The 16,504-nt window shown below is 39.9% G+C and overlaps 1 protein-coding gene across 1 annotated transcript in view; it reads left to right on the top strand.

The window, feature by feature from the left end:
* The window catches only part of hoatz (HOATZ cilia and flagella associated protein), a 57,361-nt gene extending 41,093 nt beyond the window's left edge, over positions 1-16,268 (top strand). The window contains exons 5-6 of the mRNA XM_028808979.2: positions 3,319-3,371; positions 16,047-16,268. Coding sequence (XP_028664812.1) covers positions 3,319-3,371; positions 16,047-16,113 — 120 coding nt within the window. The 3' untranslated portion in view covers positions 16,114-16,268. The remainder of the gene's footprint in view (positions 1-3,318; positions 3,372-16,046) is intronic.
* Positions 16,269-16,504: the final 236 nt, after the last annotated feature.

Consider the following 16,504-nt stretch of genomic DNA (forward strand, 5'->3'; position numbering starts at 1 on the left):
TGTCTCACCCATCAAGACAAAAATGGGCAATGCATTTTCTTGGTTATCATTAGACAAAAGCTATGAAATGGCAGGAGAATAATGACAAAGTTTAAAATAAGAGAGGGCTATTTAAAACCTTAAGTTCTACTGAAGGATGTCCCTTTAAAATATTTTACTTTTGCTGAAATGCATATATAGTAGTTATTGTCCCACTGAACTGCAGCTGGTATTAATATCTATCAGTCTGACATTCAAATGATGTGATGGTCAATGAACCATTCTTGTAACCATAGGGTTTAAGTTGCAAAGCCTCCTTTCAGTCCATTCTGTCTAGAACCGCTGGAACTATATAGTGCTAAAGTTATAGTGCGTCATGCACTGCCATGTGAATAATGAATGGGCAATAATTATTAAGTGAGTCTTTTAACTTCTTGCACTACTTTTATATTTTGACTCAGACTTGTTTATGTTGCTTAGTGAGCCTTGGCACTCTCATCTGTAGCGGTGGTTGGATCCTCTATCTCTACAGTGTGATTGTTTACTAGAGTTGTCTTTTAAGGGTAAACTAATGGCCCAAGCACTGTCATGTTTGTGGATACCCAAAACAATCAAACCTGAGTAATGCACCTCCCTGGAAATGGGAATTCAGACAGGTGAAGATACTGGTGCTGGAACTAAAAGGGCAAGATTTAGTCAAAAATGAATGCCATGTGGAAAAGTGTTGTAACAAAAGACAAACGAGATCATAAAGAGTTAGGGCACCAAATGGCAAACCCTGTATAATTGATGAGGAAAACAACAGACACATTCAAAATAATCATGAGAACTTCTTCCCAGGCACAAGTCCCAATATGAGCTGACTCAGAATGGCAGATCTTCCGGTTTTAAGTACTTACAGCAGGAAGAGGTCATCCAGGTGGACAGACACCGAATGTGACATTAGCGGTGTTACAGCGTTCAATCTTCTGGTCTGCAGAGGGAGGAAGAAAAAAAGGCATTAGAACACAGCACCAACACCTGGGGCCTCATGTATAACGCCGTGCATAGAATTCACACTATATAACCTGGTGTACGGACAAAAGCAGAAATGTTCTTATGCACAAAAACATCCAGATGCATAAATCTGTGCACACGCCAACTTCCACGTTCTTCCGCTACATAAATCCCGGTCAGCGTGAAAAGTAACGCACGTGCACGTGCCTGCTGTCCCACCCCAACTCCTCCCAGAATTATGCCTTTTTGAATATGCAAATCAATATAAATAGCCCTTAAGCTCAGCCTTCTGTGAAAAGACAATGGCAAAAGCACGGGGGAAAATAGAAGAATTTCAGCAAATACCAAGTGGAGGCAAGGAAAAACGTACTATTTGTTGGTTTACAGTCAAATAATCAACAAAAGGAAATTGATCGAGTGACATAGGGTGTTGGAGAAACTCGAAAGTTCAAGTTCACAAAGTCGCATAGTGCCCGAAATAAAAAAGGCGAGTCGCAGCCCACTGTCTGAGTGTCTTATGAAAGCTTATTAGAGTACAGAGAAAAAAAAATAGGCACACAGTGGGAAAAAGGCACGAAATGTCAACTTTAATCTCGAAATTTCCACTTTAATCACGTAGTTTATTTTGTCATTAAAATAGAACATCATAAACTTCATCTTAAAATCGTTTAATTTACTAGTTTCTCAAATCCCATCTTAACAAAAGTAGCACGTTAAATGCTTTGTTTTGTATTTGATCTTCTGTGTGCTCTATGTGCACTACTTGCTTCTTAAACGGGCTTTCTCTTCCTCCGACAGGACACAGAATCCATTACATTCATAATATTACAGCTCTCTGAATAATTAAAATACTGAGATGTATATGTGATATCATTTTCATGATGATAGGAGTTAAAGCATGTTATTAAACATGGGAACACGGTGGCGCAGTGATAGTGACGAGCAGGTGCCTTGTCCACAGATTGTTCCTGCCTCCCACAAGATGCTTGCTGCACCGTGTGCGACCTTCGATGAAATAATTTATTGCAGCAGTACTGTCTCTTTCAAACATACTAACCTCCTATTCCTGTCCTTCCTTTTCTTTCTCCAAGTAACCAATTGCCACACAATCGGCTCTGTGATAGATGTTAAGCCATCTGTAAGCTTAGAACACAGATTCTTCAAAACTTTTAAGGAACATTGAAATATCTTCGTAGTACATGTTTAATTATTATATCCATCTGTCTTTCTGCAGTGTCGCACCAGCCCCAGCAAGAATACAGCGCGAGGCAGGAATAATTGGGTGCCAGCTCGTTGCTAGCGCTGCGACACCGTGTCCTCACATGTTTAATTATTAACAATATAGATTATTTAAATGACGTTAACATTTTATCTGTATAATGTTAATAAACATATTTTGCTGTGTTTCATCTTAAAAATGATATCGTCATCATATGTAAATACGCGCTTTATAAAGTGGTGCAGGTTGTGCAATATTATAACTGTATCACAAGTTTACAGTGAGGTAATTGTACTTGTAAGTACAAGCAGTTCTACAAGGAGCACTTGATGGACTGATTGAGTGTATTTATAGTTCTTAGGATGAAACTGTTTCTGAACCGCGAGGTCTGTACAGGAAAGGCTCTGAAGCATTTGTCAGATGAGAGCAATTCAAATAGCGAATGGCTGAGGTAGTGTGTGCTTGATTCTGTATACCAATAATTCTCTTTCCGATCAGCTGCTCCGAGTGGTGCAGTGAGAGTAACAACGCTAAAGCAGCTATGGTGTTTGGAATAGTTTGGCCATTCCGTGGACCATTATATTGTTACAGGTTAATTACAATCAGATGCCTTAAACTAATAAACAATATGCCGTTAATTTCAGTGTATTTATAAAGCCGCGTCAGGGATGTGGATCTGCAAAAGAAAGGGAAACCACACTGGAACAGTAGCACTGCTTTGACGCTGGGTGCTGGCAGTTTGCAAAACCGAGCGGAGAACTTGCGCATGCCAGGGTTTGAGCTACTGTGAAAATGTGCGTGTCTTTATGCCAAGTTTAGGTTTTATAAATCGCGATTTGAGAGTAGAAACGGGCTTACACAACATTTTTGCGCATACGCACTGTTTATACATAAGGCCTCTGGAGCGGTGGGAGATTACCATCACTTCAGCCTCTAAACTGTTCCCTATGCACACAGTACGACAGTGTCAAAAAGCCTGCCATTTATTATAGTTGTCCAAGGTTTTTCCTATCAAGTAGAACCTGCAAAAGATGCATGTCTGTAATTTTTGATTTTTACTGATCACACTATTTTTGGTGGGTTCATATTTTAATTAACTTGAAATGACCCTTTTCCCTTAACAGAAGGAGATGATTTCAAGACCATATCAAAAAAAGAAAAAGACAGAAGGAGAAAGGTAATCTTTGCTTAATGCATCTTATCTCAGTATCTCACACTGCAATGCACTGATTGAGTGAGGATGTGCACCATGATTTTAGGATTTTGAAAACTTTTTATAACTAATTTTAATGTATCTGCTTATTTGGGCTATGCTTTTATTGTTTGTCATTATATTGAAGACATTATTACACCACCTTTGTGTTTATTTCTGTTGACTGTGAATACTACCAGCTTGTGTTATTGTTGATGGCCACTGCCATATTCTTGATGGTGACAGCTCCCAGTTTCTACCACATGATGGCCAGAATAGAAAACTATGTGAAATGGCAGATAATCTGTAATAAGATAAACAATTACAGATTGAATTAGATGGAATATAGACTTGGGCAGGTTAGTGGAAATGAAATTTAATGTAAGTAAATGGGGATTATTACAGATAACGATAAAGATGTTAGATTTGAATACACAATAAGGGCCTGAGACTTGAAAGTATACCTTATGAGAAGGACCTGGGAATCATAGTGGACTTGTCACTATCTACATTAAGACTGTGTACAGAAATGATCAAAGAAGGTTAAAAGGATGTTAGACTATACATCATGAAGTCTGGAGTTACAAGTCTAGGGAGGTTTATAATAAAGTTACTGTATATAATGCACCAGTAAGGTTTCACCTCAAGTACTGTATCCAGTTTTAGTCTCCACATTACAAAAACGACATGCAGCAGGATTACTAGTAAACATCCCGAGAAGAACAACTAGGCTGATGCCAAGACTGAAGAGGCATGAAGAAATATTGAAGGAACTGACAATATTGAAGTGTTTCAAATGTGTAGAATCAATTATAGGCAAATGTTAGGTTATATCATAAAAACTGTTGAATATAAATCAAAGGGCATTGTACTCAGACTATATTATGCTCTAGTGGGACTGCATCTAGAGTATTGTGTTCAACTCCCGTCTCCACCACCAGAAATGTATAACTGTGCTTAAAGCTGTACAGAGGAGGGCAAACAAGAGTATCCCAGGACTTAAAGATGTCACTCTGATAGGCTCAGAAAATTAAACCTGTTTGGTCTCAAGCAGAAGAGACTACATGTCTTCAAAATGTTCAAATCGATGATGATAATGTAGAGCCAGACAAATTTTTCTGACAAAATGGTAAATCACATACGTGAGGACACCAGTAGAAATTAAGGGGAGGTGTATTTAATACTGAAACCAAAGAACACTTCTTTACTGAAGAAGTTCTGGAAATCTGGAACAAACTACTGAGTCATGTAGTGGAAACAGAAAGCTTGACAACTTCTTAGAAGTATCTGGATGAGATTTAGCTATTATCTAAACAAACAAGCTTGATAGACTGAATTACTGTATTTTCTCTCGTTTATCAAAATTCTTAGGATCTTATGTAAAAATATGGAGGGAATTAGTACAGTGCAACCCAGCTGTTACTCCATACTTGATGTGTTTATATGTGTTTTGATTGCATGGTTATTCACAGAAACCTGGTTTCTAAAATGCCATGTGAAACCTCATTCTGGTGAGAGAAATTGCATTAATAGATGTAGATTTCTTCGCAAGTAACCCAATTATGTGGCCACGTAAACCCTTAAGTGGATTACAGTTAAGGATTTTGTAGTCTGTGCATATCCATTGCACTATTTTATCCTTTTAGTCTTAGCTTTGCACACAGTTTCAACAGCTATAGGTGGAAGCATCCACAATATAAATATCCTGAGTCAAACGTTTGGGTGATCACATTAATCATTCTCTGAGTTGAAATAATCTGACTCAGTATTTCAGGAATCGGAAAATTTATGTTGATGAGCTGGAATATACAGTGCTAAGCTCAGCAGCACAATGTCAAAAGCGGTACGGTAATGTGTTAAAAGTTACATGCTTTACATAGTCCATTTACTTTTTAAAGTAACAAGTAACCTAACAAGTCAGGTCAGGTCAGGTTGGGGAGCATGCAGCGGAACAGCGCATTGCTGCACCCATCGCACAATGATACAGCTCAGGATCCTGGCTGTCAACCCTCCAGGCAGACATGCAGTCCAGTCCCACCCTGACCATCTATCTGCTGCTGCCAGGTGTTAGTGGGCATCCCCTTGGGCTGGTCCAGCTGATTGGGTCCTCAACATATATGGATACTGTGAGCCAGATCACCCTCAGGGAATCGCGCCACATGGCCGTAGTGCCGTAACTGACACTCCCTCAAAATGCAGGTAAAGAGCCTCATCCAGGACTCCATGTGCAACCACTCATTTGACACAAAGTCAAACCAGTGGTATCCAAAGGATTCTCCAAAGAGACACACTACCAAAGGAGTCCAGTCTTCATCTCAGGTCACTGGATAGCGTCCATGTCTCGCAACCATATAGCAAAACAGGAAGCACCAGGAAGGTAAAGACTTGGACCCCATGCTCTCCCAATCTGTCTACTGACTTCATAGAAAGAGTCACTAGAGACATGAATGCCACTGCCAAGGTAAGTAAACCTCTCGACAAGGCCGACACTCTCTCCACGGACAGAAACACTGCTGATGACTGTACCCAAGAGGTCATTAAAGGCCTAGATCTTGGTTTTTATCCAGGACACTTCCAAACCCAAACACTCAAGACTCTTCGCTCAGTCTCTCAAGAGTGCCAGTCAGAGCCTCCATTGACTCCGCGAAGATTACTGCATCGTTAGCAAAGTCAAGATCAGTAAAACTCTCTTCACCAACAGATGCCCGAGAGCCACAGGACCCCATGACCCTGCCCAAAACCCAGTCCATGCAAGCACTGAACAGAGGAGGAGCAAGAACACACCCCGATGAACCCCGAATCAACTGGGAAAAACGCAGAGGTTCTGCCTCCACTCTGCACAGCACTCACAGTACCATAATATTCAGCAACTCTGAGGGGATCCCGCGAACCCTCAGGATATCCCACAGGGCAGCCCGATCAACTGAGTTGAACATTTTACGAAAACTGATAAAGACTGCATAGAAACTCTGCTGATATTCGCTTTTTTTGCGCTCCATGAGAACTCTCAGTTCTAGGATGAGGTTGATGGTAGACTTCTTAGGCGTAAAACCAGATTGCTCCAGTTGCTGGGAGTAACCTAACACAATACTTATTTTTACTAAAGTAAAAAATACCTGTGTTATTAATATTCCAGCTGCACCAGGTGTAAGGCAGGAAGCACATGTAAGGATATGGTGCTCCTTTGCAGGCCTCAATTATACAGCCATGCAGAAAAGAGTGTGCTGTGTATAATGTGGTAACAGAAACATATTAATAAAGTATCAGTTCAGTTTTAATCTAACTATTTGCTACAGATATGTGGAAACGGTGTAATCAGATGATGCAATGACCAGTGTTCATACATAAAATCATTGGAGGCTCAGGTCAAGAATATAAAAAAGGGATTAATGTCATTTACTTCAGAGCACATGAAAGACTAAATATATTTATAAAAAACAAAATTATCATAGGCTTCATGCTTGTATTCAGATTCATGGTGGCCAATGATGACATTTAACCCTTTCCTGCATAATTTAATAATGTCTTGAGTGTTTTGCCAAAGGAAAGTTTAAGAAGGTTACTAGAGAATGTAAACACTGATTTTTAAGAATCCAGGTTTCTGCCTTAAAGGGGGAACTCACCTTATTCTGGTGCTGTGTGTGCATGTAAATGTGCTCAATGAATTATTCCACAAGGACACGTGCAGGGACACAGCTGGAAACTTATCAAGGACCATTGGTACATGAAATAAGTTGGCAAGTAGTGTAGTTGAGTGTAGGACTTTAGGGACCTTCAAAACCCGACTCAATATTATACTGGAGGAATTAGATGAATAGGACTGGAGAACTTGTTGGGCTTAATGGCCTTTTCTTGTCAAAATTTTTCTAATAGGTTCTAAAGTTTATAGATAATTGCGATAATCTATGGTACATTTAGCTATTCAAAATCAATGTATAGAGTGAGCACTTTACATGCTTTCTTCAACTTTTATTTCTATTGTGTGTTTTAGGCTTTGATATTATTTAACTTTTTCAGCTTTTGACCCCCACATATTCTACACTACATTTACATCTTATCTCCTGATCCTGATGGCTATTCTTAGATCTGCCCCTTTTCCATTGTGACAGGAAAGTATTTTCTAACCGTCACGTTCACAGTTGGTTCCTGTCCTGCACTGATGCTGCCAGTATAAGCTCTGGCTTCCTATAACCTTATATTGAAATAAGGACATCTGAAAAATATACAAATGAATAGAATAAAGAAAAGGCTGTGAATTCAAAGGCAAATAATGAAAAATAGAAAAAGACAAGGCAAAAAGAAATGCAGGAAAAGACAAATCACTTTTACCAAAGTCATGGATAGTCTATTTGTTAAAAATTCTCTCCAGATAGAAACTTTAAACCAAAATACAGCAAAATCATTTGTCAAAAACTGAATGCAAAATATAGAAGTTTTAAAGGAGGATTAACACATTGGTAAATACATTAGACAAAACAAACAAAAACCTGTCAATCCCTCAGAGGCTCATCTTAATGGGTTTGTGAGAGTATCATGCTTTCTTAAGTCATGCAAATGCGTATTTCTTTTTTCCTAACCTGGCCTTCTTTTACTTTCTTGCTTCTACTTTCTGCTGTAACTTTAAAAAGTTTTGCTTGATGGTGCTCAGCCCAACCAGAAATTCACTTCTGGAAAACCCCGGCAGTTACTTTGTGATTGAGGCTTTAGTGAAAAATTATTACATGTGGCCACAGCACCCCTCCCTGATTCTGTGATTCCCACCATTCTCTTAAATGGACAAGCAATGAGAATGGTCCCTGGCCTGCCTACCCATATAAACCACAAACAACTCTTTACTAGGCACCCCGCTGCTGTCCTGGGAAACATAACCTAGGTCTCAAGCAAGCCTTCAAGGCCTTCTCCACCTTCCAGGATAACAGCAACAATATAATGACATGACAGCTAGACAGGGCTAGAACCTTCTAGCAGCCATCCACACAGGCTAGCAGGTACTTCACAACCATGGCCTGATTCACTTCTACCCTGGATTGTGTCTTGATCCCAGTCAGGTACACAGGCTAGCTTCTGTGACTTTCCCTTTCCTGTCTTGACAGCTCTCTATTTACTTGAGTTTTCTCCTCTTTCTCAACCAGAAAGCCATAATCAAGATTCTAGTCCAAGCCTTGGCATGGTACAACTTGTGACATAGTTTATATTCATGCACACCATATCCCACTCCTGACTGTCTTCTCTCTGTGCTCATTTAGCAATGGATCAAGATTTAATGTCAATTAATTCTGCATTTCAAAAATGGAATCTTTCTGGAGACTGATGGGCCTCCCTACCGCGTTTTGAATAGTTCACTTCTAATCTTAATTTTCTGAAGGATGCCAAAGAAAAAAAAATCGAAAGGCGGCTGTTAAGTCTGACAAGCTGATGAGGCAGATTCTTTTTCTCCAGAGAGTCATTATTTATTATAGCTTAAAACTAGTGAAGATATTAAAAGAGTGGGGCAGAGCTGCTTTGCTGAAGCTGATGTTGCACTTCTCTGTACAGGCCCATCAACCACAGCTAGCGGAGGGCACTTAATTGCATGTTGGCCGCTTCTCGACCAGCCAGGTTTGATTACTTAATAAACTGAAAGCGAAAAACTGCACAGCTGATTGGAAGAGACCTCCATAGTCGCAATCAAATCCAAGTTAATGCTAAGCTGCTGTTGTTGGAGGCACAGCCTTTTCTACTGTTCACTGAAATATATGACAGAATAGTTGCCATTTTATATAGTGGATTTATTTCCATTTTATATAGTGGGATAAACAATTAATTAGAGATTATCAAGTTTTTTTTAATAAATCGTTATTTCATTGAACATAACTGACATTTTTGCTTAAACCTCTTTTAAGATTTCATGTAATTAACATTTTTTCTTTATCATTATTAAATATTTTTCTGTCCAACTGCTAGCTCAATCAGTGGATAGCCTCTTTTATCCTGGAACTAATGAGAAACTGGTAATTTACGAAAATTATATACATTCCATCTGGGATCACATCCCCTATATAGCCCTGAGCCTTGCCTCATCGTTAACAGTCCAGGCACCTCCCAGGTAGCTTGCCCACCATAATACCTATCAGGGTGCCACTCATAATGTAACAGGCCAGGCTCCCAGCTACCACCTACAAGAGCGTGGATCTTTGTGTAATGTTAAATGACCATTAATCACTACCAAGGCACACTCTACAAATGCATGCTTGGCCTTTCAGTAGGAACCAGTGTAATCTCAATGAATGGCTAGAATTCTTGATCTTGCTGAAGAATATTATTTTGTTACTAGGGCTTGTAGGGCACTGTTCCTGCCATGTAGTGATCCATGTTGCCTGCTGTGTTGATTCCTACCAGACACCCCACTACAAAATATTATTTATACAGTAGATAGCATAGCACTGTGGTCTGCACTGGTGCCTTGCATCTCCAATAACCAGTGTGTGACTCCCAGCCTGGTCAGGTTCATCCCATATCCTATGGGTTTTCTTCAAGGAACCTTTATTTTCCTGTAGGTCCAAATAGATAGAGATATTGGTGTATCTAAACTAGCCCATTATGAATGAATGTGGATGTGTAAACATCCTGCCCTGCAATGTATGAACCTCCTGCACAGGGCTGATTCATGCTGTATAAATGATACTGGTAAGATGGCACCTATTTCTCGTGACCCTGTAATGAACAAATCAGGCTTACCAATCCTGCTCAAACCAATTCATTATAATATAATATAACTAGTTGGCTTCACCCCCTGCTCGCTTTGCTCACCAACCCACCCTGCCTGTGCTACACATTTTTGCAACTCTCTTTGTGAAGAAGGGGGCTGAATGCATCCCAAGTAGACAAGGTCGCTCCTCTGAAACCCCCTCTTAAACAGTGATACAATGGGAAACAAATACAGTTTTTTTTTTACCTCCTTTTTACTCGATCAACTGCTGGCTTGCTGCTGCTGCCGTGCCGTGTGATCTGCATCTTGCACGGTGCTTTGAACATTTAAAAGCCTGTACAGCAGCTGTCCTTTTTTCTCACTGCCTTGTCTCTGTTCTCCCCCAGACATCCTCTGCTCCTGTTGGGGGTCCCACTCCTGAGGCGCACCCCTATGAAAAGGAACATTTTCTATTCTTTTAATTGAGAGACGGAACTGTCCCCTCTGACTACACATGGAGCTCGACTCACTCCTGAAAGAGACTTATGCTTGTTTGAAGTGTTTCTGTCTCTAAAATGTCCTGTTTATCTGTGCAACTCTATGACCCAAGCGTGACAGCATAAGTGTATTTCACTTTCACTAAACAACAAATCTTTTAATTCTCGTGGAAACGCCTGTTCATTGGGAAGAAACAAAACTTTTCCCTGTTGGCAACACGAATTAGATGATCTACAAGTGTCCGACTTAAACTTTAAATCCAAACAATATATTCAGTCTCTTTTCGCTGTTCATTTATTTCACTGAGTAATAATTTCCATTTGTTTGCACTAATACGATCTTTACTATCATTTTTTGAGACTTTTGAATTTTAGTACTTTCATTATCTCTAACCTGCCCTGCATGTGTATCGCGCCAATGTTTTTGAATTCTTTATGACGTTCTACTTTGTCATCTACTCTTTGTCTTTTATTTCCTGCCCCGGGCATGGTTAAATCTCTTGGCACAAAGTCTCGTCTCGTGGGACGTGAAAGTATCTCTCTGAAAAATTCACATCTCATCCCAGGATTTTTTTTATTATAATAGATAGATATAATATAAAAGCAAGTAACATTTCATAAAAGCAAGTCAAACTTGACAAAAGTAAGTTCAAATCAGTCCCCACCTACTTTACGAGTAGAAAAAAAAGGGGGAGAAAATCCTTATCCCCAATTTAAGTGATTATTCTGAAATGTTACTGATTAGATCCTGCTAGGTTTTAAAAAAAGTTTTGAATAGATCATTTAAGTGAGAATTTGATTTTTTCCAATTTCAAATAGTATATAACATTAATTGCCCACTGACTTAAAAGAGGTGGGTTAGGGTTCTACCAGTTAAGCAAGATAAGTCTATGTGCCAATAGTGAAGTAAAGGCAATTACAGTTTGTTTGTTCTTCTCCACTTTAAGCCCATCTGGGAGTACACCAAACACAGCTGTTAGTGGATTAGGAGGGATTGTGACACCAAGGCTGTCTGAAAGGCATTTAAAGATTTTGGTCCAGAATAATGTTAAATTGGTGTACGCCCAAAATATATGTGGCCTAATGAGGCTGGAGCTCGATTGCAACGTTCGTAGGTTGTATCTTGCCCTGGAAACATATTGGACAATTTTAAATGAGATAGATGTGCTTGATGAAAGATTTTAAGTTGATTAATTATATGCTTTGTGCATATGGAGGTAGAGTGAATTCTGTGCATGCCTGCCTTCCACTCTTTTTCTGAAATGTTGAGTAAGAGATCCTTTTCCCACTGTACACTGGGATCTATTAAAAGAAGGGACTTTAAAATGTTTTTATATATTACAGAAATGCTGTCTGAGTCCTCAAGACTGATCAATATTTCTTCCGGAATAGAGGTTGGTAGGAGGTGAAGAAAACTGGGCAGATTTTGTTTAGCAAAGTTTCTAATTTAAAGGTAGTGGAAGAATTGTGTTGATGGAAAGTTAAATTTGAAGTGTAATTGTTCGTAGGATGCAAAGTCTATCTGTCTATGTACAGATCTCTAAATGGCTTAATCCTGTATTTTTTCCAAACATTAAAAACTGCGTACTTTTGAGAGGGTGGAAAAAGGTGGTTATCGTGCAGAGGTGCCACAGATAAAAGCTTCTCTATCTTGAACTACTTCCTACATTGGTTCCATATTCTGAGCGAATGAAGCAAAATTGGGTTGTTAGAGTATTGACGATAACTCGTATTTACTGGGGTACAAAGCAAGGAATATAAAGATGTACTGCAGAATTTTATTTCTATTGCAGACCAAGCCTGTGTGTGTTCATCTTTTTGTGTCAGTGTCCAGGTTTTTATAGCTTGTATATTTGCCACCCAGTAATCAAACTGAAAGTTAGGTTGAGCCATGTCACCTTCTTCTTTAGGTCTTTGTAGGGTTGCCCTATGGGTACGTGGATGTTTTAAATTCCAAATAAATTAGGTTATGATTGAATTTAACTTCTTAAAAAATGATTTGTTAATTTATACAGGAATGCTTTGAAATAGAAAAAGAAGCTTAGGAAGGATATTCATCTTGTCAGTGTTAATTCTTCCAGCTAAAGTGAGATGGAAGTTAGACCATTTATGCAGGTCTTGCTTAAGTTTTTCCATGCAGACAGCCACATTTTGTTGATAAAGAGCTTTATGTGTACTTGTGATATCTACCCCTAGCTATTTAAACTGATCTGCGATGATTAAAGAGAAGACGTCCTGTCTAATATTGTGTGCTAGAGAGTTCACTGGAAAGAGCACACTTTTATTCAAATTAATTTTGAGTCCTGAAATCTTTTGAAATTCTGAATCTTGGTTTTTTTTTTTAGTGATACTTATCTTTGTATACTGTAAGGTGGCAAAGTGCTGTGATTACCATTACTCCCTCAACTCTTGTATTTGGCACCTTTCCTGACAGCTCACAATGTGAAGTTTCTGTACTTTCCCACTGTCTTCAGGAGAATTTTCTTGGTCATTCTGATTTCCTTGCACATGTCACAATCATGAGCTTTAGGCTAATTGTTGACTCTAAAATGGACCTTTCAGAATGAGTGCTACCTGCTGTCATTTTCATCTCCTGTCCAGGCCAGTTCCTGTTTGATGCCCAATGTAAGCTATACATTAGTGTTGTGTGTTTGCCTTACTGCATGAGTTACTGCATTGTAAAATGCTGGCAAGCCTAAGTATGCATTCTGCTCCTATGATGTGGGCTTCATAGTTGCCAAGCATGGTTGCCATAGGGAAAGTTGATTGTCTTCTGGCTTACATTAGTGAAGTGTGGCACAATATTTATTATGTCAACAGGTTTTCCGTGGATGTATTTTCGTGGTGAGCTATGATGGCTTATACACTACCTGCAATTTAATAAAATGCTCTCTAACAGGAATATGTATCCTAGACCACCTTTTCTAAGCATCCATATGTCACAAGCACCAATTTGTGACATATATATCCATCCATTTTCCAACCCGCTGAATCCGAACACAGGGTCACGGGGGTCTGCCGGAGCCAATCCCAGCCAACACAGGGCACAAGGCAGGGAACCAATCCTGGGCAGGGTGCCAACCCACCACAGGACACACACAAACACACCCACACACCAAGCACACACTAGGGCCAATTTAGAATCGCCAATCCACCTAACCTGCATGTCTTTGGACCGTGGGAGGAAACCGGAGCGCCCGGAGGAAACCCACGCAGACACGGGGAGAACATGCAAACTCCACGCAGGGAGGACCCGGGAAGCGAACCCAGGTCCCCAGATCTCCCAACTGCGAGGCAGCAGCACTACCCACTGCGCCACCGTGCCGCCCTGACATATATATACTGCTCAAAAAAATTAAAGGAACACTTTTTAATCAGAGTATAGCGTCAAGTCAATGAAACTCCTGGGATACTGATCTGGTCAGTTAAGTAGCAGAGGGGGTTGTTAATCAGTTTCAGCTGCCATGGTGTTAATGAAATTAACAACAGGTGCACTAGAGGGGCAAAGATGAGACGACCCCCAAAACAGGAATGGTTTAACAGGTGGAAGCCACTGACATTTTTCCTTCCTGATCTTTTCTGACTGTTTTTTCACTAGTTTTGCATTTGGCTACGGTCAGTGTAACTACTGGTAGTATGAGGTGATACCTGGACCCTACAGAGGTTGCACAGGTAGTCCAACTTCTCCAGGATGGCACATCAACATGTTCCATTGCCAGAAGGTTTGCGGTGTCTCCCAGCACAGTCTCAAATGAATGGAGGAGATTCCAGGAGACAGGCAATTACTCTAGGAGAACTGGACAGGGCTGTAGAAGATCCTTAACCCATCAGCAGGACTGGTATCTGCTCCTTTGGGCAAGGAGGAACAGGATGAGCACTGCCAGAGCCCTACAAAATGACCTCCAGGAGGGCACTGGTGTGAATGTCTCTGACCAAAAAATCAGAAACTGACTTCATGAGGGTGACCTGAGGGCCCATCATCGTCTAGTGGGCCCTGTGCTCACTGCCCAGCACCGTGGAGCTTGATTGGCATTTGCCATAGATACTAGAATTGGCAGTTCCACCACTGGCACCCTGTGCTTTTCACAGATGAGAGCATGTGACAGACATGAAAGAGTCTGGAGAAGCCATGGAGAACATTATGCTGCCTGTAACATCATTCAGTGTGACCGGTTTGATGGTGGGTCAGTGATGGTCTGGTGAGGCATATACATGGAAAAATGCACAGACCTCTACAGGCTAGACAACGGCACCTTGACTGCCATTAGGTATTGGGATGAAATCCTTGGACCCATTGTCAGACCGTATGCTGGTGCAGTGGGTCTTGGTTTCCTCCTGGTGCACGACAATGCCCGGCCTCATGTGGCGAGAGTATGCAGGCAGTTCCTGGAGGGCGAAGGAATTAATACCATTGACAGGCCCCCACTCTCGTCTGACCTAAACCCAATAGAACACCTCTGAGACATTATGTTTTGGTCCATCCAATGCCGCCAGGTTGCTCCTCAGACTGTCCAGGAGCTCAATGCTGCTGTAGTCCACATCTGGGAGGAGATCCCCCAGGACACCATCCATTGTCTCATTAGGAGCACCACCCCCCATAGGCATGTATAAAAGCACATGGGGGCCATACAAAATACTGAGTACAATTTTGAGTTGCTGCAATTAAATTTCGGCAAAATGGATTAGCCTGCCACATCATTCTTCACTTTGATTTTCGGAGTGCCTTTAAATTCAGCCCTATGTAGGTTGATAATTTTCAATGTGGCATTCTTTTGTTCCTAACACATTACCCAGTCCATATAAGTATAGATATCCAGCATGATTTTTCCCATTGAGATCTGATGGGTTTTCAAAGTGTTCCTTTAATTTTTTTGATCAGTTTAGTTGCACCCAGAAGTGATGGTCCAGTTTGCATTGTGCTGGTGATGCAGATCAGCATGGCTAAGCAGAAAACTGATTTGGTTTTCTTGTCCATTAGGCTATCAAAAAAACAAAACAAAACTTAGTGCTATTATAGCCTCGTTACACTGTTTAGTGTTAAAGGTGCTAAAAGTAGTGGTGGATTAGGCTGAGATAAATGTACTTGTATTTTCTTTCTTTTTACATTTTCCTTTTACATTCAAGGTATTACACACTATCTATCTATCTATCTATCTATCTATCTATCTATCTATCTATCTATCTATCTATCTATCTATCTATCTATCTATCTATCTAAGTATCGACTGTATGTATCTGTCATTTAATTACAGCATACTCACTTTCAATCCACGATAGGTACAGTAGAAGGCTTGAGATTAAGTGCCACCCTAAATTCATTTTTAATATCTACTGGGCACATTAACAACTTTTCTATCATTGGCTCCTTTTTTATGAGATTTATGGAATCATGACACATTATAATCAGCTTTATTCAACTAAAATGCCTCTTTAGTTTGATTGCCATCATTTACAGGATGATATCAATTAACATAATTTACTTCTTACTTTTTAAAGGTCATTGGTGAAAGATGACTCTGAGGAGATTCAAGAGGCGATACGGGCTGTCGCCGCACTGGACTAGCAGGAGAAGTGAAACAGGCATCAGCGACTGAATCTATGGTTATGTCACCAAAATATGTGTTATTTAAAACATTTTTTAAATGAAATTTAGAATTGTTGTATAAATATATGTCGGAGAAAGCTCACAAAAATAAAATTATATTTTTGGAAACTTTGCATTGGCCAGGTATTCATTATTCAATTTTTTATTTACAACTGTAGATATGCTGGAATATAAACTGTTTTGTCTGTGTATCTACCCATGAAGTGGTGCCTCCTCCAGGTTGGTTCCTGCCTTGTGCCTGATCATTAATCTGCTCCATAAACCTATTTTTGAAAAAAAAAGAAAATAAATGAATAAACAAATAAATGTTTTTATATGTCTCTTCTCTCTATTGTAAAAAAAAATATTG

Source organism: Erpetoichthys calabaricus, chromosome 9, assembly GCF_900747795.2.
Source record: "Erpetoichthys calabaricus chromosome 9, fErpCal1.3, whole genome shotgun sequence".
Lineage (NCBI taxonomy): Eukaryota > Metazoa > Chordata > Cladistia > Polypteriformes > Polypteridae > Erpetoichthys > Erpetoichthys calabaricus.